General features: G+C 36.2%; 4 protein-coding genes across 4 annotated transcripts in view; 1 reads left to right on the forward strand and 3 right to left on the reverse strand.

The window, feature by feature from the left end:
• LOC105156217 (LEAF RUST 10 DISEASE-RESISTANCE LOCUS RECEPTOR-LIKE PROTEIN KINASE-like 2.3) overlaps positions 1-356 on the reverse strand; it is a gene marked incomplete in the record, with an annotated part of 8,790 nt that extends 8,434 nt beyond the window's left edge. Inside the window, 1 exon segment of the mRNA XM_020696142.1 lies at positions 1-356. Coding sequence (XP_020551801.1) covers positions 1-273 — 273 coding nt within the window.
• On the forward strand, positions 526-8,035 carry LOC105156237 (rust resistance kinase Lr10-like). The gene is made up of 4 exons (XM_011072316.2): positions 526-1,308; positions 1,405-1,431; positions 1,540-2,188; positions 7,420-8,035. The coding sequence occupies exons 1-4, from the start codon at positions 642-644 to the stop codon at positions 7,904-7,906; spliced, it is 1,830 nt and encodes a 609-aa protein (XP_011070618.2). The 5' UTR covers positions 526-641; the 3' UTR covers positions 7,907-8,035.
• LOC110012443 lies at positions 5,496-7,426 on the reverse strand. Its single transcript, XM_020696143.1, has 2 exons — positions 5,934-7,426; positions 5,496-5,634 (listed from the first exon to the last, which is right to left on the reverse strand). The coding sequence occupies exons 1-2, from the start codon at positions 7,015-7,017 to the stop codon at positions 5,627-5,629; spliced, it is 1,092 nt and encodes a 363-aa protein (XP_020551802.1). The 5' UTR covers positions 7,018-7,426; the 3' UTR covers positions 5,496-5,626.
• On the reverse strand, positions 27,183-27,819 carry LOC105155512 (60S ribosomal protein L35a-3-like). The gene is made up of 4 exons (XM_011071401.1): positions 27,788-27,819; positions 27,634-27,669; positions 27,309-27,537; positions 27,183-27,224 (listed from the first exon to the last, which is right to left on the reverse strand). The coding sequence occupies exons 1-4, from the start codon at positions 27,817-27,819 to the stop codon at positions 27,183-27,185; spliced, it is 339 nt and encodes a 112-aa protein (XP_011069703.1).

Below are 27,916 nucleotides of genomic sequence, written 5' to 3' on the forward strand. Positions count from 1 at the left end.
GTTCGTTATGCCAGCATCAACAAGGCGAATGGTGTAGTTGGAATAATTGATCGCTTTCACAAGGTGTCTGTGAGATTTAAGATATACAGAGGCGGTATTGTTTTCACATTCTAGTTCATAAATGGGACTGCCGCAGTGTTTTGGATCATCTTTCAGTCTGAAAGGGTTGCTAATATTGCGAATACTGCCACAGGAAGAAGGTGGGCATTGGTGATTATGCTCTCCATAGGATGTATGAAGGAAATAGGCCATAATCAAGCAAGTAAGAAACATGATTTTGCAGGGGGGGTTTGAGAGGTGAATTATGAAGAGAAGATAAGAGGGAAGACTGGACTTGTGGAATATGAAGAGAAGATGCGAAAGGAAGACTAGTCTTGGTCGTCCTCTCGTCCCAATAATTGAGCAATGTTGTCAAGTTCGTGATACTGAATCATTCAAAGAGACAATGAAAGCAGGGCCCTGGAGTAATTAAAGTTCAGTAAAGTATTTCTTGGTTGCTTCCTTCTAATAAATGCAGACAATTTAAGAACAATTTCCACAGAGGCAAACTCTCATCCACCAGTTTGATATAATCGCAAGAAGAAGTAGCCTTATCCATTCGTCATCCTAAGGAGATACAGAGAAGTTTTGCAAAATTCGAAATGTCTGTATTACTTATCTTTGCGTTTTTCATTTTGTTCTTCCCACTGCTTGGAGTACGAACAGATGATTGTATGCCGACGAGATGCAGGAAAGGTGGCCCGTTAATTCAGTCTCCTTTCAGGCTTAAAGATCAACACCCAGAATATTGTGGCTATCCAGGTTTTGCTGTATATTGTGATGAGAAAAATGATACTGTGCTTGTACTGCCTCTCTCTTTAAAATTTGTAGTGAAGAAAATCAACTATGTGGATCGATTGGTTCAGCTTTACGATCCTGGAAAATGTCTTCCCCAGAAGCTACCATATCTAAACTTATCCGTCTCCCCGTTCCATTTTTTAGACACTGATAACATATTTGATGTCAATCTATTCAACTGTTCAGTTCAAAAAATATATTTAGGTAACGTCATTTCTTGCCTTAGTGATTCCAGCCATTATTTCTACGCAATCGATTTGGATGGCTATGATCAATGGGATTTGACTTCTTGCACCAGCATTCACAAAATTTCATCTGTTCCATGGTATGTATTTGATGCTACCGATCTGCACTTGGCCTGGTCTGAACCAGCATGTGACATCTGTGAACGTCGCGGACAAAGATGCAACTTAAAAAATTACAGTAGCGGACGTCCAATCCAGTGCATAGACAAAGTGAATACCGATCCAGGTATGTCATTCATCCCAAAGCTAAGTTGGATGCTATCTTTCTTTCCAGGAACATAGTTCTGAAGCAAACTTTGTGTTTTGCTTCTGTGGGTCACAGGAGGATCAAACAAGCCACTGTTTCCAGGTGACGATTTCCTTTTCCACTCGAAGCTTTAAATTTTCCTGATATTTTATATTTTCCTTATAAGGGGATGTGCTGAAAATCTTTGATTTTTATCATTCTGTTATACAGGTGCAACGTTGGCTTCTGTTCTTGTTGTGACAATATTCGCAGCTCTCTTGCTGCTTTACAGATCAATTAGAGTGAACAAAGAGAATGAACTGAAAATCGAGAAGTTTTTGGAAGATTACAGAGCCCTTAAGCCCACTAGATTCTCTTATTCTGATGTACGAAGGATCACTAATCAATTTAGTGAAAAACTGGGTGAAGGAGGCTATGGAATTGTGTACAAAGGAAAGCTGTCGAACGAAATAAATGTTGCAGTGAAGGTACTCAACAATTCCACGGGAAACGGAGAGGAGTTTGTCACTGAAGTAGGTACAATTGGGAGAATACACCACATCAACGTAGTCCGGTTGGTGGGCTTTTGTGCCGAAGGATTCAGAAGAGTTCTCGTATACGAATTCCTGCCAAATGATTCACTGGAAAAGTTCATTTTCCAAGCAGATCTCAAGAGAAATTCCCTTAGTTGGCCAAAGCTCCAAGATATTGCACTAGGCATCGCCAAAGGCATCGAATATCTTCACCAAGGATGTGATCAACAAATCCTCCATTTCGACATCAAGCCCCACAACATATTATTGGACCACAACTTCATTCCCAAGATCTGTGATTTTGGCCTAGCCAAGCTCTGCTCCAAGGAACAAAGTGCAGTAACAATGTTGAGAAAGGAATCAAGAAGTAAAATCAAAATGAAAAATGATCTTGCAGCTGGTTTTACAGAAGAGAAGTTCTGTATATGTATATTCAAGGAAGAAAAAAAAGCCTCTTATATACAAGAAGACCCAACTAACAATAACAACCACTTAGTTGTCAATATACTTAACGGATAGATGAAAGTGCTGCTGTAAAACACGACTTAGCTAACTGAAGGAAAAGAAAGAAAAAAAATAAAACAGAGTCTGAAGTATTCTGCCTTTTATTCCTCTGCTTGTGGCTGCTGTTCTTGTGGGGAGTATGGATGGGTTTCATCACCCCCCCCGCAAGATAGACTTGGGTTGAGGGTGACCAAGGATAGCTTGGACCGCAAATGGAGGAAAGAGTTGCAAGACAATGATTTTGTAAAGGCGTCTGCAATTTGTTGTCTAGACACCACATAAGTTGGTTGGATCAACCCTTCCTTGAACTTGTTACGCACCACATGGCAGTCTATTTCCAGGTGTTTCGTCCTCTCATGGAAGACTGGATTTGCAGTTATGTGAAGTGCGGCTTTATTGTCGCAGTAGAATGGAATGGGAGTCTTGACATTAACACCGAAGTTCTTCAGAAGGTACACCAGCCATGTGACTTCACAGGTGGTAGTAGCCATACTTCGGTACTCGGCTTCAGCGGACGATCTGGCCACCGTGGTCTGTTTCTTGGTTTTCCAGGATATGGGAGTCTCTCCCACAAAAATACAGAACCCTGATAAGGACCTTCTTGTCTCTTGGCATGCAGCCCAATCTGCATCACAAAAAACTTTGAGTGAAAAATCAGTAGTTGAGGGAAAATACAAACCTGTTGAGATGGTGCCTTTCAAATATCTGACAACATGAATTGCTGCCTCCCAATGCTTCTCACAAGGATGTTGAAGGTGCTGGCTTAATTGTTGTACAGCGTAGCACAGGTCTGGCCTGGTGAAACTCAAGTACAACAATCTGCCAACCAGTCTTCTATACCTGGAAGGGTCAGTGAGAGCAGCCCCTGTGTCAACTGTGAGCTTCAGTCCAGGAGGCAATGGAGTGGCAACATGCCTGCCATTGTTGAGCCCAACATCCTTTAGAATATCTTGAGTATACTTGCGTTGAGTTACCACTAAACCTTCAGTGGATCGTGCTAACTCAAGTCCTAGGAAATATTTAGCATTTCCCAAGTGCTTAACTGTAAAAAGGTCATCTAAGTAATCTTTAACAGTGATTATGGAGCTTTCAGAGGCAGCAGTGATTAGTATATCATCAACATAAATCAGTAATGCAATGAGGCTAGTGTCAGTTCCTTTTATAAACAAGCAATGATCATGACTACATTGTTCAAAACCAAATTCTCTTATCTTGTTAGTGAATTCTTCATTCCACTTTCTAGATGCTTGTTTTAAGCCATATAGGGACTTTCCCAATTTACAGACCTTGCCGTGTGGAATTTTATAGCCTTGAGGAGGCTCCATATATATATCCTCATCAAGAGTGCCATGCAAGAAGGCATTATTAACATCAAGGTGATGGATAGGCCATTTCTTTCCCACAGCCACAGCTAAGAAGAGCCTTACAGTGACTGCTTTTGCAACAGGTGCAAAACAGTCATTGTAATCCTCCCCTTCAACTTGGCTGTACCCTTTAGCAACTAACCGTGCTTTATACCTTTCGATAGTGCCATTAGGGTTAAGTTTTACCTTATACAGCCATTTGCATCCAATGGCTCTTTTGTCAGAAGGCAAATCTGTAATCTTCCAAGTTCTGTTTCTTTCAAGTGCATTGATTTCTTCCTGCATAGCCTTTCTCCAGTTAGCCTGCTCCTGAGCTTGTTTGAAGTCCTTTGGCTCCTGTATACTTGACAGATTCTCCACAAAACAAGAGTGTACATGTGACATATGCAAATTATTAGAATTTTCAGAGTTGTAGCACTCATAGTCATTCATCCAGCTAGGTTTGCTGGTAGGTCTGTTGGATCTCCTAGGTATGTGAGTATCAGCCTCAGGTTCTATAACATCATTAGCTAAAGGTTTATTGCTGGTTTCACTCTCATCTATTTGATCAATGACAGGCAAAGGACAAACTATGTCACTATTATCATCTTTGGAGGTTTTAAAGGGAAAAATGTTTTCATAGAACATTACGTCTCTACTAATATGGATATTCCCTGTGCTAAGTTCCATTACTTTATATCCTTTTATGCCATGGACATATCCTAAGAAAACACACTTCAAAGCTCTAGGTTCAAACTTTCTTTTAGAGGGTGAGGTATTAGTGATAAAGCAAAGGCATCCAAAAACTTTTATATGATCATAAGAAGGTTTGTGGTTGTAAAGTAACTCATAGGGTGTTTTCCAGTTTAAGACTTGAGTAGGCAACCTATTAACCAGAAATGTAGCCATTAGTAAAGCCTCAGTCCAAAATTTTAAAGGCATGCTAGCTTGAAACATAAGGGCTCTAGCTATTTGGAGCAAGTGTTGATGTTTCCTCTCAACCACACCATTTTGTTGAGGTGTGTGGATGCAAGTTCTCTGATGTATTATGCCCTTTTTATGGAAGAAGGTTTGACATTCCTTATTAACAAATTCAGTACCATTATCAGTTCTGATTCGTTTGATCTTGGCATCAAATTGAGTCATTATCATGTTATAAAATTGTTCAAGTTTAGAGAGGGTTTGAGATTTATGAATCATCAGGTAGGCCCAAGTAGTTCTGCTAAAATCATCCACTATTGTAAGCATGTATTCAAAATTGTTGATGGAATACTCCCTGTACGTCTCAACTCAACCACACCATTTTGTTGAGGTGTGTGGATGCAAGTTCTCTGATGTATTATGCCCTTTTTATGGAAGAAGGTTTGACATATTAACAAAACAAATTCAGTACCATTATCAGTTCTGATTCGTTTGATCTTGGCATCAAATTGAGTCATTATCATGTTATAAAATTGTTCAAGTTTAGAGAGGGTTTGAGATTTATGAATCATCAGGTAGGCCCAAGTAGTTCTGCTAAAATCATCCACTATTGTAAGCATGTATTCAAAATTGTTGATGGAATACTCCCTGTACGGTCCCCACACATCTACATGAATAAGCTCAAAAACAGATTTAGTTTTGGATTCACTCAGCAGAAAAGAGGTTCTGTGTTGCTTTGCTAATGGACATATTTCACATTTAATCTGTTGAATGTTGTTCTTATTACAAAGATTCATACGTCTCAATACATCTAGGTTAGTGTGTCCTAACCTATTGTGCCATAGGACTTCATTACACACAGCCTTACATTTGTTCATGTTACACATGCCAACAGACAAATTTTCTTCATTGGCAGAGGGGTTCAAACTAATATGTTTTGTCATGTGATGCTGAGGTTGTCTTTCTAACACATAAAGTCTCCCTCGTTGTTTACCTACAGCAATCATCCTTTTACTCTCAAGGTCCTGCAAAATACAAGTCTCATTTGTGAAATGAACACTAAGGTGATTATCATTACACAGTTTATTGACAGAGAGGAGATTATGCTTAAATGCAGGCACATATAGCACATTCTTTAGTATGATGTCTTCTGTAATTTGAACTTCTCCATAGAGTTTTACTTGTTGGCTAGTTCCATCAGGGAAATTAACAGAAACTTCATTATCAAGATTATGAAGGTATTTAAAGGCAGTTATAGATGCACACATGTGGGCTGATGCCCCACTGTCAATGATCCATAATTCAGAGGTGACAAGAGTGTTACCTGCATAACCTTGGAAATCAGAGAAGTTCGAACTCATCTGGCTGTTATTTTGGTCCTGCATGATCTTGAGCATTTCTCTCCTGATCATTTCTGAAAAATTAGTGTCAGGTTCATTATTCATGGTTGTCTGCAAACTGTTGGCTTGTTGATTCATTCTTGGGTTATTCATCCTTGTATTCGCAGGTCTGCTGCCAATTCTCCTCTGATCAGTCATGTTCTTGTACCAATCAGGGTACCCCACAAGTTCGAAACATCCCTCCTTTAAATGTCCCTTCCTTTTGCAGTGATCACATTGGAGTTGCCTTTTATCAACTGCAGGTCCTTTCTTGAAATTTGTCCTCATGTTGCTTTGTGGTTTTGTCTCAGAAATTTGGACCGCCATAACTCCTTCTTTTTCTACTTCAGCAAATTCAGAATTAACTTGTCTTTGTCTTTCAACTCGGTGCACCATGGAGTATGCTTTTGCAGCGGAAGGCAAAGGATCCATGATTAATATCTGGTTCTTGGTATGATCATAGACGTCATTGAGACCCATGAGAAATTGAATCAATTGGTAGGAAGCGTTTCTTTCTGACATTCTTTTGCTGGCTCCACAAGTGCACACAGGTAGGGGGTCTAAAGATCCCAATTCATCCCATAGCCTCTTGAGTTTTGTAAAATATGCAGCAACAGTGGAATTTTTCTGTGAGATGGATGCAATTTCCCTTTGGATTTGGTACAGGAGTGGACCATTGCTTTCACCAAACCGCATCTCGAGTTCAACCCACAAGTCCCTTGCTGATTCTGCGTACAAGAATGCTTCTGCAATCTCTTTTGATATTGAATTCAATATCCAAGAGACTACCATGTAATCATTTTTCTGCCATTGCTCAATGGCTTCTTTATCTTCCATCGGTTTTGTTTGTGTGCCATCAATGTAACCCAATTTTCTTCTCGCTCCAAGGGCTATCTTGATAGATCTTGCCCAAGACAAGTAATTGTTCCCGTTCAATGGTGCAGATACCAAAGAAATGCTACGATTATCATTTTCTTGAATGCCTACATCAGTGGAAATTCTCTCTTCCTTTTCTTCTTTGTCTGTCATTTCTTGTGTTGATTCTTGGTTCAAGAAATGAAGATGTGGTGTGTGGATAAGGTACAAACAGAATGCAGAAGCGGCAGAGTGTTTTGTTACACCCGCTCTGGTGCCATGTTGAGAAAGGAATCAAGAAGTAAAATCAAAATGAAAAATGATCTTGCAGCTGGTTTTACAGAAGAGAAGTTCTGTATATGTATATTCAAGGAAGAAAAAAAAGCCTCTTATATACAAGAAGACCCAACTAACAATAACAACCACTTAGTTGTCAATATACTTAACGGATAGATGAAAGTGCTGCTGTAAAACACGACTTAGCTAACTGAAGGAAAAGAAAGAAAAAAAATAAAACAGAGTCTGAAGTATTCTGCCTTTTATTCCTCTGCTTGTGGCTGCTGTTCTTGTGGGGAGTATGGATGGGTTTCATCAAACAATGACGGCCGCCAGGGGAACGATGGGCTACATTGCACCTGAAGTATTGTCGAGGACTTTTGGTAGGGTGTCGTATAAGTCGGATGTGTATAGTTTTGGAATGTTGTTGCTTGAAATGGTAGGAGGTCGGAAAAACGTCGATCATGAAGCAAATACCAGCCAAGTGAACTTTCCACAGTGGATTTATAATCATTTGAATGTAGGAGAAGATCTTTGGCAAAACATTGAGCAAGAAGAAGACAGAAGCATAGCAAGGAAAGTTACTATTGTTGGACTTTGGTGCATCCAATGGCATCCAACAGATCGTCCGTCCATGAAAGTAGCGGTTCAAATGTTGGAAGGAGATGGACATAATCTCGATATGCCTCCAAACCCCTTCCCAGCTACAAATGCGACCAGTTCTGCTGCAGGATTGCGCGGAAGACAGTATCATAATGGGTTGCCACTCATATTAGAATCAGAGTGAAATGCTTGTTTTCCTTCTTTTTTGTATACTAATAATTAACACATGCATTGCACGTGATTTATATTCTTATTTTCCTTCATGCACAGTCCTCTTTTCTTTTTGGGTTTTTCTGTTCTAACTTTATTAGTGGAGACGTCCTCATCTTTGTCATCAATATCAACTGATGTATTGACTTTGTGACTCATAAGTTCCAATCTCCGTCCGTCGCTAATGTCTTTCTTTTCTTTTTTCTTTTTTGATTTTCTAGTAGTTGTTTCTTTTTATTACCTTTTGTTATGACATTCTATCTCTCATTGATCACTTCTGTCTTTCTATTGAGTACAATGAGACATTAAAACTTTGTCAAAATATGTTGACTTGGTCATCTATAATATTTTGAATGATCTTCTCCTTAAAAAAATTAAAATTATTACATAATTATACATGGGGTCGTGGTTTCGGACGACGACTTCAACCTTTTTTTAAAAAAAAAAAAATTCAATTTGAGTTGCCATTTCTAATCGCAACTCGTAATATTTTTATTATACTATTTAAATAAATTATATTAATATAATTTATTTATTTTTTATTAATGAAAAAATAATTAACCCCACAATTATGTATCTATTTATAGGTGTACTCAACCCTTTCCTTAATAAGAGTTCATGTACCAATATATAATATGGAAAACTACAAATTATATCTCGGATAGGATTTATTCCAATTGAATCTTTATCCTAATATATATTTAGAAAATTCAAACTTTATTTTAAATATAAATGCATATTAGATCATGACTCTACAAACCCAACCAAATACTCAAGACGTTGAATATGAGAGAGAACAAGGACAGGACCAGAGTTGTGGAATGTGAAGAGAGATAATGGGAAGACTCAAACTTGCAAAGTATGAAGTAAAGACCCCGACTTGCGGAATATGAAGAGTAGATAATAGATCGTGACATCATTGAAAGATTAACTGATAATATTTAAAAAAATTAAATTTAATTATAAATAAATTATAGATTGAAATTTGAATAAAATTTTTAAGTTCATTATAATATTTAGGAGCAAATTATATTAATTAAAAAATTAAATAGAATGTACTGAATATTATAGAAAAAATTATAATTAAAAAAAATAATATATATAATTACAAAAGATAGGACTTGCAGGATGCGTGGAGAAAATAATGCAAAGACTCATGTTTTTACTTTCTACTATGAGGGATAATTTAATTTTTCGTACTTTACTATGTTATTATATTAATCTTTTTAGCATTTTATATTTTAGCCTCATCAATTTGGTCCCTTACGTTTGTTAACTACAATAATTATGAGTTTATTGGACTTCTATTAAGGACTTAGACCAAAGTAAATCTGAAAAGAAGGTTTTGGGCATGCTCTAATTACGGGGTAAATTTCAAATTAGTACATACTAGTTATTTTAAGATTCACCCAGTAATTAGAGCATGCGCAAAACTTTCTTTTTGAATTTATTTGGGTGTAGGAAGGTTTGAATTGAAGTTCAATTCCACACCCAAATATATTTTTGCCACGTTAACATTCTCATTAGAACGGACTCCGCTTGCCTCCCCCCCACAATGTGCCCCAAGAACATGACTTCATGTTGTGCAAAAGCACACTTCTCCTTCTTCACGTACAATTCGTTCTCCTTAAGTACTTGGAAAACTTGTCTCCGGTGCTTTTTTTACCTCTAAAGTCTTACTATACACCACAATATCATCCAAGTATACTACGACTGTACTCAAATTTGAGATAATGGAACTTGATTTCTCCTCTTATTTCAATCTTGGCTAATTTTTCTTTAATTCAACTCTCTAAAGCCTCTCTTATTTATTAATGTCTTTCAAACATAAAGTCTTTTGAAAAAATTTTGAGACCGAAATGTTGACGGTCTAAAGAGACGTGTTATGACTTCTTAAGTCTTTGTCCCAATTATGGAGGAAGATAAAATAGTCAAGCTCTTGGGTGGTGAATCATTGATAAAATGGAGACAAGCTTGTGGTTTCAACCACACAACCCCATCTTATGGGCAAAGACATTCATTTGAATCCTATCATTTGGTTCAAGTGTTTCTTGGATGCTTGCTTTTTATAACTGTGTCGATTTCAAGGACTGATTTATGAAGGAAAAATTTATAGTCACCATCAATTTTGCTATACACAAATATATTTGGCTTGATTTCAATGATATGATTACAATGCTGTTTTCTTGAGAGTCATCCTAAGGAGATACAGAGAAGTATATATATATATATGTATTATATTTATGTCTGAATTTCTTTCATTTTCTTAATTTGAATAAAATAACTTTATATATTAGTTTTAAGGTTAGGAATATTTATTACCTTCCAATAAGGTTACTTTTATATTCATTACTTCATATTAATTGATTTTTTTATTTATTGATTTGTATTAGTCATTTTTCAAATTATTTTAATAGTATAAATATACTTAATGAAAACACCAGGTTAAGTAGATAATAAAGTTTAGTATTCAATACTTATTTGTTTGGACAAAATATATAAAATTCCCCTGTATTTTAAAAAGTTAGCAAAAAACAACCTCCTATTTTGAGAATAGGCTAAAAACTCTCTCCTATTTTGTTTTAGTCAGCAAAAAACTCACATTCTGCTAACACCTAATGGGAAGTGGAACATACGCGCGTCTGGTGCATTTGGTGCTCATTTTCTACAGTTTAAGTTCATATTTAATGACACTTTGGACTAAAGTACCCCTTTATGGGTCTACATAAATATAAAGGACTTTTTGGCTTGTTTTGTGTCTTTTTTTTTTTTTTTTATTTATCCTCCTAAAAAAAACAGGTATTAAATTTTGCATATTAATTTAAATTCAAAATTTGATTAAAGTAATAATATAATTTTTAAATTTAATATTAAATTTAAAATATGTTGACTAATTCAAAATATACGGAAATGCAAGTTTCAAAATATTCACCCAGCTTGAAAATTTGTTCTAATATACAATGAAACTAAATTAAAGATACTACATTTAAATAACAATATCACTTAATTTTTATAACCAATACTTTTATTTTTGACTTTGTGACTTGTGGAATGTGAATAGAGATAATGGGAAGACTTAGACTTGTGGAATATGAAAAAAGATAATGGGAAGACTAGTTAGATTAGACTGATTTTTGTATATCATTGAAAGATTAACTGATAATTTTTAAAAAAATTAAATTCAATTATAAAATAAATTATAGATTGAAATTCGAAATAAAATTTAAAGTTCATTATAATATTTAGGAGCAAATTATATTAATTACAAAATTAGATAGGATGTAATAAATATTATAAAAAAAATTAAAATTAAATAAAAAATTTAATAATATATATAATATACAAAAGATAGGACTTGCAGGATGTGGAGAAAATAATGCAAAGACTCATGTTTTTACTTTCTACTATGAGGGATAATTTCATTTTTCGTACTTTTGACTATGTTATTATATTAACTTTTTTAGCATTTTATATTTAGCCTCATCAATTTGGTCCATTACATTTGTTAACTACAATAATTATGAGTGTATTGGACTTTAATTAAGTACTTACACCAAGTAAATCTGAAAAGAAGGTTTTGGGCATGTCCTAATTACTGGGTAAATCTGAAATTAAGACATACTAGTTATTTTAAGATTCACCCAATAATTAGAGCATGCCCAAAACCTTCTTTTCGAATTTATTTTGGTGTAAGAAGGTCTGGATCGAAGTTCAATTCCACATTCAAATATATGTTTTCCACGTTAACATTCTCATTAGAACAGACCTGTACTCAAATTTGAGATGATGGAACTTGATTTCTCCTCATTCCTCTTAATCTTTGCTAATTTTTCTTATTTATTAATGTCCGAACCTACAAAATATGGCCTTTTATTGTTAAAGTCCTTCCCAATTTTCCCTTTAAATTATTCTTTTTCATTAGATTTTACGGTCAAATTAACAAAAATTGCTAGAAAACTAAAGAAAATAACAAATACCAAGGACTAAAATTGATGGAGTACCAAAACTAATTTAATGGTACAATTAAAAATTTAATGGTACCAAAACTAAAATTGTCATTTTTTTTTATTTCTTTCAAACATAAAGTCTTTTGAAAGCATTTTGAGACCGAAATGTTGACTGTCCAAAGAGACGTTTTATGACTTCTTAAGTCTTTGTCCCAATTATGGAGGAAGATAAAATAGTCAAGCTCTTGGGTGGTGAATCATTCATAAAATGGAGACAAGCTTGTGGTTTCAACCACACAGCCCCATCTTATGGGCAAAGAACATTCATTTAAATCCTATCATTTGGTCTAGGCTTGGTTAAAGTCTTTCTTGGATGCGTGCTTCTTATAACTGTGTCAATTTCAAGGACTGATTTTACAATGGAGATACAAATATATTTGGCTTGATATCAATGATATGATTACAATGTTGTTTTCTTGAGAGTCGTCCTAAGGAGATACAGAGAAGTATATATATATGTTATATTTATGTCTGAATTTCTTTCATTTTTTTAATTTGAATAAAATAACCTTATATATTAGTTTCAAGGTTAGGAATATTTAATACCCTCCAATAAGGTTACCTTTATATTCGTTATATATTAATTGATTTTTTTATTTATTGATTTGTATTAGTTACTTTAAATTATTTTAACAGTATAAATATATTTAACGAAAATATCAGGATAAGTGGATAATAAAGTTTAGTATTCAATACTTATTTTTTTGGACAAAATGTATAAAATTCCCCTGTGTTGTAAGAAGTCTGCAAGAAACATCCTCATATTTTGAGAATAGGCTAAAAACCCCCTCCTATTTTGTTTTAGTCAGCAAAAAACTCACATTCTGTTAAAACCTAATGGGAAGTGGAACATACGCGCATCTGGTGCGTTTGGTACTCATTTTCTGCGGTATAAGTCCATATTTAATGACACTTTGGACTAAAATACCCCTTTATGGGTCTACATAATATAAAGGGCTTTTTGGCTTGTTTTTTAGTCTTTTTTTTGCCATTTATCCCCCTCAAAAAATAGGTATTAAATTTTGAATATAAAATTTAAATTCAAACATTAAAATAATTTAATTTATTTAATATTAGAGTATGGTAAATATCAAAATTTATCTAGTAATTCTTCCTGAATGGGAGTCTACATTCCCTTTGCTTTGAGGGTTTGTTGTCCTTCGTTTTGATAGGAGCCGATGCCGGTGAACTGTACCAATGATTAAAACCAATGAGATTCGAGTCGTCTTCTCCATCTGGTCATAGCTTTACTGCTGTTATCCTTTTCGGTGCATGCGGGTCTTCTCTGTCTTTGTCTTATAGTTAGGGATTAGTGTTAGGGTTTTCTCTAGTTTGGTTCGCGTTGCTTTTGTATCATTCTTTTTGTTTATACTAACTTGCTAGGGTTTTGTCTCTAGTTTTTCTTATCATTTTATTCCTCTTTGTTCTCTGTCTAGTTTATTATGGTGGTCTTCATGTTATAGTTCTGCTTCTTGCTGGTGTTTCTGGCTTTTAGGTGTCCCCTCTTCAACTTTTGACGATGTCAGGATTCATTCAGGGCTTGTGTTGATCGTCTTCTTGCTTTGTCTTTTACTCCACGTATCACTGATTATGGAGGATGTGGAATCGATAGAGCTGAGATTTTTGGGGTGTTTGGAGTACATGACGGTGCAGGTTCCCAACCAATGATGAGAGGCACTAGTGTGGATACATAAATAACCTTATATATTAGTTTTAAGGTTAGAAAAATTTATTACCTTCCAATAAGGTTACCTTTATATTTGTTACCTCACATTAATTGATTTTTCTATTTATTGATTTGTATTAGTTATTTTTTAAATTATTTTAACATTATAAATATACTTAATGAAATCACTAGGATAAGTGGATAATAAAGTTTAGTATTCAATGCTTATTTTTTTCCTCACTTCAATCTTGTACAAGAAACAATATATAATAGAATTTGTTTAGAAGAATTTTAGAGTATGGTAAATATTAGTTATCTAGTAATTCTTCCTGCATGAGAGTCGATGTTCCCTTTGTTTGAGGGTTTGTCGTCTGTCGTTTTGACAATAGTCGATGCCGGTGTATTGTACCGATGATCAAAACCAGTGAGATTCGAGCCATCTTCTTCATCTGCTCATAGCTTTACTACTGTTATCCTTTTCGGTGCATGCGGATCTATTCTGTCTTTGTGTTATAGTTAGGGATTAGGGTTAAGGTTTTCTTCAGTTTGGTTCACTTTACTCTCATCTTGTTCCTTATGTTTATACTAACTTGCTACAGTTGTGTTTCTAGTTTGCCCTGTTGTTTTGTTCCCATTTTTTCTCTGTCTGGTTTGTTAGTGTGGTCTTTTCGTTATAGTTTATGCCGGTGAAGGGTATGGATCTTTCGGTTTAATCATATCCTAGATAGGAATTAGGCCCTAAAAGGCTGCCCATGGAGTTTTGAGAAGAACGTGTTAGTCCTAAGCAGCATGGACGTGAATGAGAATCCGATGCACGTCGACCTTAGCTGGTGTGACTTATCCATGTACATGATTTGCCGCTGAGTAAGTTGAATCTTGGGATTGCAACTTTTATTGGCAACAAAATTAGGAAATTCAGAGACTTGGAGATGGAACCATTAGAGTCTGCATGGGGGGTAACATTACAGAATCAGGGCTGCTATCAACATTATCTTCTGCTACCTTGGGCACTTAAACTTAAGACCAGAATGGGAGAGGAGCATTTGATGACATTTTCATATGAGAGGCTCCCCAACTTCTGCTAATTATGTGGATGCTTAGGTGAATTGCGAAATACTGTTTGAAGCAGTTAGAAGAAGGCTTTCAAGACAAACAGATTTCATCCTAAAGCAACATTAAGTTTCAATAGATGGAAGAAGACGTCATCGGCATCTACTTAACGAGGTACGGGTGGAAAGGAGCTGAGATTTTTGGGGTGTTTGGAGTACATGACAGTTCGGGTTCCCACTCAACAATGAGAGGTGCCAGTGAAGATAGTGGAGAGTGGTAGAGAGCAATGTTTAGGCTCCTCAGTGCAATATGGACATGAACGCATCAAACCGTGGTGAGGTAATGGATAGGGGCAAAGGAATCGTGGAAGAGAGGGAGTTGTGTCACATTTTCAGCAAATCGAGAATATGGTGGCTTAACATGCTCCACTAACACTATTAGAAACGACTCTTATCAATATTCCTCTCACGTTTGCAACGAGAGGTGGCGATACGAAAGGGGGAGGTGTATTGCCTTAAAATGAAATGAGGCATTACTATAATTGATTTGGTGCATGGGCGAGTCATGTGGTAAAAAAACAAGCTCTGTTGGAAGATGAGGATTCTGCTTTTTTATTGGCGAAAACTGCAGAGCGTCTCGCTGGGAGTTATGAAAATCCTTAGTTGGAAGGGGGGCCCCTTCGATAGTTCAAAACCTTGTCGAGATATTAAAGCTTCATAGCCTCGGGTTGATTTTTCTCTCCAAAACCAAGTCCTAGAAGAGGAGACATGACAAGCTGAAGGAAAGATTGATTTACTATGGAGTGGGGGTGGACTCCCAAGGTAAATCTAGTGGTCTTCTATTGCTTTGGCGTAAACATGTTGAGGTGTGGATACAATCATACTCTCAAATTCACACAAATGCCTCAATTAAAGTAGATAAAAAGTCTGAACAATGGAGGTTTACTGGTGTTTATGCGCATGGGAAGGTGTGCAAATGCAAAGAAACGTGGAAATTGTTACGTTACTTGGGTCAGAGTTGTATTCATCCGTGGTTGTGTCTAGAAGATTTCAACAAAATCGTACACCAACATGGAAAAAAAGGCATGACACCTCGAGCTCATTAGCAAATTGAGGGCTTCAGGATATATGCTTTAGTGGCTTTCCATACACTTGGTGCAATGCGAGGGAGGCCCCACATAAAATCCAAGAACAGCTTGACCGTGCGTGTTGCTGTTCAAAGTGGTCGCAACTGTTTCCTAGAGCCAAGGTTTAGAATGACATTCAGTCAAGCTCAAACCACTCCTCCTTTGGGTGGACCTTGACCCGTGAGGCGACAATGGTATTCGAGGGTGGAATATATAGATTTCAGTTCGAGGCAATAAGGATAAAATCAGCAACTTGTATGGATGTGGTTAAGCAGTGCTTGGAGAGAGGGCTTCTGAGCGGTAAGCAACAAAGTTTTATCGAAAAAATGAGAGGTTGTCGCGTAGGCTTGCTGCGGTGAAACAAGGAGGCTTTTGGTAATGCTCTTGATCGATTTAGTGACCTAATTGCTTAGATTTGCGATCTGAAATAGCAGGAGCTGACAGCAAGTTTGAGGAACAAATTATCAAATTTGAGGGCTAAATTGGAGGACATCCTTCTCTTTTGTTTGTAATTGGACTTGCCCAAAACAAAGGAACCTCGGCTTTTGAACCTGAGAAAGCAGGTTTTTGTACCTTGGACTTCAACCACAGGCACTGGCTCACTGCCTCAAACTAGCTCACAGGCTTGACTTGTATGGAAACTGCAAAGAAAAAAGAAAGGAGACCGAGATGGGCACACTTCACTTCAGGTGAGCAAGGAGGAACTTCTTGGAAGTAAAAGGCTAAAGCATTATGGTTAACTGAGGGAGACAAGAATACGTTGTTATTCATGCTAAGGCTAATGAGAGGAGAATAAGGAAGGAATTCATAATACTAAGGAACAAAGTTGGATTCTAGTTATGGATCCGAGGAGTATTAGAGGGACAATGCAGCGTATTTTGTAGACATTTTGATTCCACGCGACCCCAGAGTCAGTGATATGTGAAGCAGTGGATTACATTGAAATTCCAGTGATCCAAACTATGAATGAAACATTGATCCAGCAATTTTCTGAGGACAAGATCACCTTATCTTTGAAACAAATGCATCCCCAAAATCACCGAGACCTGATGGTATTCCCTTATTTTCTATCAAAAGTATTAGCATATTGTTGGCCTGTCGGTTTCTAATTGCATATTGGATGTTCTTCATAATAGCTATTTGGATATTTTACTTAAGTTTACTCATCTCATGCTTCTACCTAAATGCCCTAACTTTGGGAACGTAACCCAATTTAGACCAATTAGGCTGGTAATGTGATCTATAAGCTAATATCTAAACTTCTGGCAAATCAAATTAAATCGTTTCTTGATTCAGTCATTTCTGCTTCGCAATCTGTATTTATTCTTGATCGTTTAATTACTAATAATGGGGTGAATAGCAATTTACCCACTGTGATATTGAAAATGAGCATATTACCCACCTATGAAAATAATATAGTAATTTATCCCCCTTTATTTTTAAAATGGAATAATTTACCTCCTTATATAGAGAGGTACTTCATTTTAAAAAATATAAGTAGGTAAATTATTGTATTTTAAAAAATACAATGAGGTAAATCGCTATTTTTTTTATCATAAGGAGTTAATTTGCTCATTTGCGATATCACAAGGGAATTGCTTGTATGTTTTCCACTAATAATGTGCTATCCGCGTACGAGGTTAATCACTTTTTATCACATAAAAGATAGCGCCAAACTGGCTACATATCACTTAATTTTTATATCAGTAAGGCTTATGTTCTGGTGAAGTGGATTTTCCTTGAGAGGAATTGCTTAGAGTAAGATTTTATCCAAAATTTCTCTTTACTCATGATGTGTGTAACCAAGGTTTCTTTTTCTTTTCTTTTGAATGGTGATCAATTTGATTTCCTTCGCCTTGAATGGGGCATCCATCAGGGTGATCCTTTATCATCGTATCTTTTTTGGTTTTGTGTAAAGACCTTCAGCCACCTTATTCAACAAGCAAAAATCAAAGGTGATATTCACAGAGTTCCCATTTTGGCAAGCCCAGCGAGTTTCCCACCTCCTTTTTGCAGATTACACGTTGATTTTCTGTGAGGCTTTTCACAAGGCCATGTTTGTTATCAAGAATACTTTGCAGATTTTTTAAGTGGCTTTTGGACTTAAAATCAATCTGCAGAAATCTGCTTTAGTCCTAAGCAAAACTATCCTAGCACCAAAAGAGAGGACTTAGGTACAATTCTTGGAGTGGCAGTCAAAGAAAAACATGAAAAGTATCTAGGACTTCCCTCGATAGTAGGTCGGTCGAAAAATGAGGTCTTCAAAGGTATTAAGGACAAATTCTGGCAGAAGCTTAATGGAAGGGCTACTAAGAAACTTTCTCGAACCGGCCGTGTGGTGTTAATCAATTCTATTGTACAAGTAGTGCCTTCATATGTTATGAACTGTTTCGAAATTCTGAAGGGTATTCTTCTCGAAGGGATGATGGCTGAGTTTTTGTAGCACGAAGGATTCATTAGATCGCGTGGCCTAAACTTTGTCGTAGTAAGGAGGAGGGTGGCTTGAGATTTCGTGGTCTGAGGGAAGCCAATAGCGCTTTGTTAGCCAAACAAGCATGGAGGGTGGCGATGCAACATAATTGCTTCCTTCATAGGATTTTTCATCATAAGTACTTCCTAAATTCAAACTTCTTTGCAGCAGAAAGCAACTATTTCCCGTCATTCACATGGCGTTCCATCTTCCGAGCCAGAGATCTCTTGGTGGCTGGCTTGCGATAGTGAATTGGCAACGGGGAGTCGGCTTCTGTCGTGCGGGTTCCTTAGCTCCCTAGACCCATCTCGTTCCTAGTAGTCATTAAATCAAAGATGCTTCATGACTCTACAAAAGGGGCTGCTTTGTTGGGTGAGTCTGGGTTGAACAAACCCTTGCTCAGAGAGGAGTGTGCTCCTATTGATTCTGATTGCATTTTATCAATTCCTCTGTTAAGTGCAAGCAAACCAAATGATCTTACATGGCACTATGATAAATAGGGGAAATTCTCTGTGAAGAGTGCCTACTTGTTAGCTTGTGCAATGCATATAGTTGCTTCCTCATCTAGTAGGTCAAGAAAGTGCAACATGGTATGGGATTTATGCCTTACTCCAAAGATATAGTTGTTCCTTTTGACAGTATGCTTCAAAGCTCTGCCGACTTCGACAAATTTGAGAGGTAAGGGAGTTTGGCTGGAAGGTGGGAGGATGTTATGCATGTACTTTTGGCCTGTTCATTTGCTAGGCTTGTCTAGACAGTGTCAAGGTTGGCTTGGAAATTAGTGGAATTGAGTTTGGTGGACGCAAAGGTTTGGCTACGAGGGATATATCCGCCGGTAGAGCAAGCTAAGTTTGAAAGGATTACTGCTACTTGCTAGAGCTTATGGTGTAACCGAAATCTGAAGGTTTTTGAGGGATCAGCTATGCAGGCTGTGGAGGTGGTAGATGTACCACATCACCAAATTAGGAAGAATGATATTAAGCTTCTGGTTGATCCTGGATGGTGAATCAAGGGCTATTAGTGAGTGTTTTGGAGTTTTAGTTTCTAGTTAATAAACCTATCTTGGTTTTCACTTTGCCATTTGAGCATCTATTAAGTTCTTATTTTCAATATTAGAATTTTTTAGATGTTTTTAGAATACTTTAATAAAAAAAAAGTAGACGTATAAACTAACTAGGTGGTAAACTAATACATTTTTGTTCATTCATTCCTATTATTGTGGTAGGCAAAATTGCAAAATCAGTCCTATAACTACTGAATTAGCAATTTTAATCCTATATGTTTGCATTTAGTGGGAATTTTGGTCCTTTCGGCCATAATTATCCAAAAATTAGTCGAACAAATTGGGACTTAGGGTTCCAGTTGCCAACTGGTCTCAACTTAAACACGTGATTGATGACTAGTAATTTTGGTAGGAAGGACAAAAAATTGCCACTAAATTAAAACATATAAGAGAAGTCAACCGATGATGAGACCATGACGTGGATGTACCAATGACGGAAACTGATCGGAGGGATGTGTGCGCCATGAGGAGCGTACACAAGGGTGTTGGTCCGCCGGTGAAATGATCGCTAGTGACAAAGATATGATGGAAAAACCAATGGTGGGTGCAGCAAAAAAGTGGCGAAAATAAAAACGAAGAGAACCGACCGGATAGTTCACGAAAATGGATCGACTAGGGTGCAATCAACTCGCCGGAGGATGGGGAGTTGATTGGTGGTGAGCTCGAACAGTGGATAGGTCGGATGCTGGTGAATCAAGAAGAGAAAAAAAAAGCATATCTAGATTTTAGGATAAGACTATAATCAACAATTGGAGACACGTTTGAACTCCAATTGAAATACATGTTGTAGGATTGGAGTCAACATAGGACGGCGAGTTCAATGGTCGTACACGTGGCGGGAGACGCACCAGAAAAAATTCTAGCGGCTAGCTTGGTGGTCGTGGGTGGTGGTCAACCTTTTTTTGTCATGTCAGCATCCACACAGGATGCTGATTGTGTAAGTAATTTCATTTTTCGCTGAAACTCTAATTCCCAATTTAATTTGTTAATTTTCGATCACTTTTTTGGCTGGAATGACCAAAATTGCTACGAATTTTAAACATAAAGGATTAAAATTGTCAGTCTCATAGTTACGAGATCAATTTTATCACCCCCATACATATAGGACTAATTTTGCAATTTTGCCTATTGTGTATAATGTCCCTGCAAAATCATTTCAATAAATTACAGGAATTCTAACAAAAAAAACCACCCTAAAGAGATGCAATGCATTTTGTGAAGTATGAAAAAGGTAGGCTCAGAAATATCACAATCAGATTATATTATGAGCCTCAAAGCTTTCAGTGCATCACATAGAACTCCATGCAACTCTCCCTACTCAATTTACACCAAATTAACATCTATTACGCAATAGGGGAAGTAATGTAATTCTTCTACCTCAATGAAAAGCTTAAATCAAGAGAATCAAATAAATAGTCTAGCAATTGTCTCTTACCAAGACCAAAATCCCCAATTTTGGTGTCATCACGAGCATAAAAAAAGATGTTATCGGAGTCAAATCGCGATGGATGATTCCTTGTCCATGTATATGTGCCAGGCCTTCAACAATTTAGCAGAATAGGTGCCAGAAAACGCAAATCAACACATTGTTTAATAGGCATTAACATAGAAAAATAGGCATAATAGTATTGAGACAGAAAACAGATATAACTAGATAAAGCATTCAGCTAGAATTTCTGTATAAACTCTTTACGTTATACAGGATCGACATAGCAAATCAAATAACTTGTTGCATCAATAAAGGGAACATAAAATTTGAGCAGCAGATTAGGCACTTAATAGTGGTAGAACAGGATGCCAAATATAAGCCCAACAATAAAGCATTGACAAAAGAAGCAGAAAGAAGATAAACAAATAGTGACGGTCCAGATATGTAGAAAAAGTGGACAAACAAGTATGAAAGTAGAGGTGTTTACGATAAAAGCAACACAGTTTCTTCATCATGACGAGAGTGTTTAACCCTACCATTACCATAGTGACCGAAACAACATGTCATAGGTCCATACAGATCTGTCGGTGCCATGTTTGATGTGTGAGAAAGAAAGCGGCGTACGATGATTTGTGCACTCAAGAATCCAAAGAAATATCAAAGAAACATATACAGTTGCCATAATGTATCTAAACTAGGCTGTTTAGTATAGATTGTTTAGGTTAGGAGGTCCAACTTTACTGATTGAAATTTTAGCCCAACCTTAATCAACGCATAATTGACCAGAGAAACGAAAACTTTACTGATATAGGGAATAAACTCATAGCAATTAAGGTTAGAGTTGGGTTCATTTTGGCAAAACCGCTACGTGTTTTCTCTTTACAAACATTGTAATTTCTACTTTCATTCTCAGATATTGTTTTTAAAAGAACATGATCTAGAACATTATCTAGGTTTCTTAAATTAATCGTTCTAGCTGATACCAATGAATAGGAAAAAATAATTAGAAACATCAAGTAGAGATTTGGGGGGAAAAAATAAGTGCGGAAGAGAGATGTGTAACGAGGGAGTAGGAGAACAAATTTTCATGTGCCCCACATTTGCTGCTTTTTTCTTATAAGAATGTTCGAGTGTAAGGTTTTAGTTTCTAAAATATCACGTTTTTGGGAGACAATTCTGAAATCAAATAGATATTTTTCTGAAAATAAACGAAGCAATTCTAATGTGTTTCCGTAATGATATTATAAAGGTAATAGGAGACCCAACGGTTTGGGCTCAAAAATTTTCTATGGGAGATCTTGTGTCCGAACCTATGTGTGCGTGAGTTAGAAGAAATGATATTACAAAAATATGTTCGTGATTAACTTAAAATACCATTTCTTGAGCTTCTGATTGATAAAATAAAATTTTCATTATCCTACAGGAAAGAAACTTTCCCCGCCTTGTTACAATAAGATATATCTATCCTCTTGCCTTGTTCCCCAAGTGAGCACCGATGTCGTTCCACAAGAATGCGAAGGTTTTTAGTGAAAAGTAAGAAAGTTTCTTCAAGTACATCAAGAGCAGACTTCCCATTGGATAGAGAGGTCCTATATGTTCAATGGCAATCTTGATGCCAAAGAAATATGCGATGCTCCATATTTTGGTGAGAAAGTGTTAATGCAGATAAACTTCACCTTAGTCTTCTCTACACCCAACATCACTTGTAGGGATCAAGATATAACCAACATGGAATCCGAACTTCATACTAGACTGTCCCACAGCAGAAATACTTTGGTCTGCCTAACATCTATGACATCCATAGTTACCAACTACTTCACTAACCTTGTGGAACCAGGCTTGAGTACTCTGTTTAGATCTTAAATTACTTGCACGACATGTTCTTATTCTCTCCCTTAACTACATACACCGAAGGTTGCTACATGAGAGTAGTCTCATGCACATCTCTGTAGGAAAAGGTATTTTTCAGATCTATTAAATAATAAATTCATAACTAAAGAACACCAGTCTGGAAAAGGAACATATAGTTGTATTACATTATTAATTAAATGGACATCCATGTTTGAGACAAAGAAATGCACAGTTGACTAACAATATGTTCCCTGAATACACGATGAAATGTCTTGTCAAAGGATGATAGTAAATCTCTCTTCACAGTTTGTGGTTCATCGTAAGCAGCAGAGTCAGAGGATGAGGACTCTGAATCACTATCCAAATCACCAAAATCAGTTTCTATGAAATTTCCTTCCACAAAAATATCCTGTAAAAGCAAGAAAACCTCAGGTACCCCGGAGAAGAAAAGCATTACAATTATCAGAAGAAACATAGACCAACTTAAAGCTAAAAGGAGAGGAAGGTGAAAAGATAAGAGTATTTTAGGCCTAATATCACCAATTCATCATGGCAAGAGATGACAATGTTAGCACCTTGCATCATGACCAACCCTCAATCATATCCAGCTTGGTGACACACCACAGAGACAACATATTTTCAACCAGAGAACCTAACAGTAGTATCATCAAAGGTTCCAATTATAAGTTCCAATTATAAGAGTTTGTCTAATCAATTTGCAATTCTCAAGGTCGTACCTCTATTTTCAGAATTTCTTCTAAGAAAGTTGGATATCATGCATGTCTTTTCCATGAACATTGACTTCATCAAAGAGCACAAAATGAGCATTATACAAATCAGGTTCAATCTAATTCCTGCTCGAGCTATTTGATGGCTTTCAACCATATAGAACTTATATTTTATAAGCAATAACATGCTTACAATCTTGTCCACTGGATTAGCTTGTAAAGATTTAGTTCTATGCACGATGTGAGGTATGGTTTGCATTTAACTTTTTCTGTAGACATTATACCTAGCAATCTGGGTGTTAGTACTCTCGTAACTTCAGGTGATACAGTACACCAAATTTAATGGCAGTATGGTCTTTCGTAACTTCAGGTGATACAGTACACCAAATTTAATGGCAGTATGGTCTTTACTAATACCAACGCCACATCCTCGGGAACATTCACTAACTAACTCATCCCTTAACACGCAAGTTCTATTGAAGATTACATGTTACTGCAGGAAAAAGGCAAAACCAATATTACCTTTTCATAGCAAACAGTACCATTTCCAACTGATCACCATTGCTTGAGTCACTTTTTGTTTCATCTTCACTCGCTTCTTCAAGCGGTCCTAATCTTAATGAACAGCCATATGCATACCCTGTCTTATCACTTTCCACCACTGACAGCTTCATATGCTTGTCCATTTGATTTTGCAAAGTAACGTTTTCAGTTTTCAAACTGTCGAATATCTAAGAAGGAACAATCTTGCTGTTCTCTTCCATTCCCAGATTCCACTGCCCCAACTCCCAAGAACCACTAAAAAGATCTAAATGACCATAGATAAAATGTCCTCCAGAGAAACAGATCTTGCAACTTGAGGTAGTAGCATCCTTCTGAGCGAGCTGGTTACTCTTTCAGTATCATGGCATACAACCTAAATAGGAAACCATTTAGAGATATGAGTAATCTTTTGATTCTAGTTTAATGAAGTAGTTCTTGATCTATTAATGTGAAATTTGGCAAGCAGTATGTCTGTGCTACCACTAAGCTATTCAACAGTGAGTTTTCTAATCATTGAACCAGTCAAGAGTCATATTATGGTTAAACTTACATCAAAGGTTACCTGACAGTGCAAGTAAAATAAACTCGAACAGTATTTTTAATGCCAGTGTAACTCAAGAGTGTTGTCCTTTACTACAACATTAATGGTAAATTTTGTTAATTTAGTATTCGATTTACATGTAAGCTGTGGAATTCTTATCCTTGAACACCCCCCGTTCACAGAAATATTCAAGTTTCGACTTTCATCTTGGAGAAGTTATATACCATATATCTCCATTTTCTATGTAACGCTAAAGCTTCTCCACTAACTTTAAAAAACAAGCTCCTTCTGATTACTTCTGCCAAAATGACCTATACTGCTGTGAAGGATAAGATTATCATTTTCATCCACAATGGACTTAGAGTCTTCACAGCCTCCAACTTTAATCAGTTCACTCTTGTATGCTTAAAATATTGAAATCCAAAGCTATTTTGCAGAACACGTATGAGAACATAATAAAGTGATCCTATCATGTCAAAAATTCACAAGAATAGCATCATGCCATCAGCGAAAGATAAATGTGAATTCATAGTCGCCTTGCCAAGAGCACGAGTTCAGGTCTTTCAGGAATTTACCGTGATGTTTGGATTTGTATTTTGAGTATTTTGTTTTGTATTTTACAAATAGAGATAAATAAGTGTGTGTTGAAAATAGATTATATATTTGGATCTGTGTTTTGAGATAATTTAAAATATTTTAAAATAAGTAGTGTAGGTTTGATACTGGGATTTGGGATATGTCTTTTTTATATTAAATATACAAGTGTATATATATATATTATATATATATAAAGTTGAAAAATATAAAAACACACAGATAGATAAGGTATAAAAACACGAAAAAAAAACATTGTGTGTATTTTATCTTGTCTCAAAAAATGCAAAAACATGAATCCAAACATAGTTTATGTATTTTTCTTTGACTATTTTAATAATTTGTTACTTTTTGTCGTTAAAGGGTTTTAGCAATATATATTCTTCCTATTAGTAGTCTTGATGACTTATTATCACAAAACCACCCCAAAACCATGTAAAAAGGCACTCTAGATGATAATTTGACATATTATTTTATAAAATAGTCAATAAGAATTCGATAGAAAATAAGAAAAACCCACAAACTGCATCGTAATTAACCCTAGATGTTATTGTGGGATTTAGTGCAAAATTGAGAGTTTCACACAAGTGCATAGATACATGAACACCCGCACTCTAGTCTCCTGTTTCACAACCCACCAAAGTTATTCATACATCATTTGCATTTCTACTCAAAATAACTTTCAATCTACATCCAAATTTTAGTAAAATAACAGGAGCACAAGTTCTTAAATGACACAAAAGGTGCTTGCTCATAAATTGGTAAGTCGTTCTGAAGGAAAAAAAAAAGGGAAAAAAGGTAATATCAATTTCAAGCACAAAACTTTCCACATCTCAAACAACAATGGAAGTCTTGAGATATATAGATAATGATTAAAAAGTATCAGTTTCTTATCCAGTTAGGCCTTGCCCATGCTATGATAGAACATTTTAGATAATTTGACCCACAATTCATAGCTTGAGAGTGCTCATCTAGCAGTTTTTGCCTTTCCTCTTGTAGCTTCTAATAAAATACATTATTCCTACACTACTCTAAATATTCTCTATGAGAACACAATTTTATAGTTTGCACAATTGGAACACCGGAACAGACACAAAAGTTTATGAGCCCATTGCTATCAGTGTCAACCAAATCGAACACGTCTGGTAAACATTGGCTACAACACCATGCTTAATGACCTTAATATCTTATTACATTATCTCAGTAACATTCTGTGTTTATTCTTCTATTTTAAATAGTTTTTACACATAATCCTTAACAAAATTTTAGGCTTTCTATATGCGTGGGTGAAAATAAAATGGGTAGTTCTGTACAATAATTCCACGGGAATGAATAGAATAGAATTAATTGTATACATAAACTATAATTTTCTTTCTAAACACATATTTAACCACACAAAACTCGTAAACAAGGTAATATTTGACAAGGTGTAAACGTAAACGAAACTTGTTGCACCCAATTTTTTTGCTCTACATCAATTACCAATAAGCAATTTCTTGATTTATAACTCAATGCCTTTAGGTTTACCAATCAGGTTGTTAGCTTATTTGAATTTCCCTAGAGATTTGAAATGCACGAAAAAACAAGAGCCTGTAGGCTCAAATCCAATATATACTCAGCAAGTAAGATAAAATTAAGACAACAAATCTCCCATGGAGCCCCAACATATTGCACGATAAAGCAAAGCAGGCTAGAACTGGTTTAGTACCATTTCAACCCTCTAACTTTATCTAACAGCAGTTCATCTACCAAACTAAACTAGAAATTCTTATTTTATAATTTATTAACTATTAAACCAACAACATAGGTAATGGAAGGGACTGGAGAATTTTCAATTTTTGTGGTGGAAAAGTTGGGGGGAAAGACACATGATGCTCCAAAAGTTGTTGGATGCATATTGTCTAGGAGCACAAAACTCAAAAAGGGAGGGGGGGTGTAGAGCTACTTCAGTAATTTTTCTTATATGATCACAGTAATTGGTAGCATTTTTTTACTCAATAGAATCGCACTGTGAAATGACGACACACAGGATGGGTTTATAACAGGTTGGTCAAAAATCATAACTTTAGGACATTTTTCACCTTACAAGGCTATGTGGCGTAAGAACCTGATTTTTTATTCACACATCTGATAACATGAGGCAATGATCAATAGCAATTTATGAAAAGTTTGAGTTCACACCTCAAATATTGCTTGGATACAGGAACACCCTCACTCTAGCTCCCTAAATTTAACATATTATTGATAAAAACAAGTTTATCAATATCAGAAAATAAGAAAAATTTTAGTGAAAGAGAACAATAACTACCATGGATTTTGGGGGAAGATTGGACTTGAACTTGGCCCGAACGACGCCACTGTTACCATGAGGGCGCACAACCTTGCCCCAAATGCAACCGTAGTGAGAGCCATTCTTCTTAACCTTGGCATTGTAAATGTAAGCCATGCACTTCCCAAGGTACCAAGCTACTTCGTCCTGAGTATTCACTCCCTCAATATGTATAAACGATATGTTTGGATACTGATTTGATTTCGACCTATCACAAGATTATTCGCATCATATCACACTTGCTTAACTTGTTTTTCTTCATTTTTGCACTTTTACCAAACACAAGCTCCTCCATTTCGTTTACCTTTTGTACCCACGTACAGTTCCACGCTCGTAGAGTCTGCACTCAAGCGATCCAAAACAATAACAATTAAGAAGAAATATCAAAATCAAATGACAAAAAGCTTTGTCTGGCGAAATTAACCACAGTTGTGTGGGAGATGAAATAAAGCGCTAACTTGACGCGCTCCCCCTGACAACCCTTCACCATTGTTGTAGTCCAAAAGCAAGCTTCAGACGATCCAATTATAGGGAGTCAAAAAGGAATATGGTAGGAAGTGAAAGACTAGGAGAAACCCTAAGATGTA

This window comes from Sesamum indicum, linkage group LG1, assembly GCF_000512975.1.
Source record: "Sesamum indicum cultivar Zhongzhi No. 13 linkage group LG1, S_indicum_v1.0, whole genome shotgun sequence".
Taxonomy (NCBI): Eukaryota; Viridiplantae; Streptophyta; class Magnoliopsida; order Lamiales; family Pedaliaceae; genus Sesamum; species Sesamum indicum.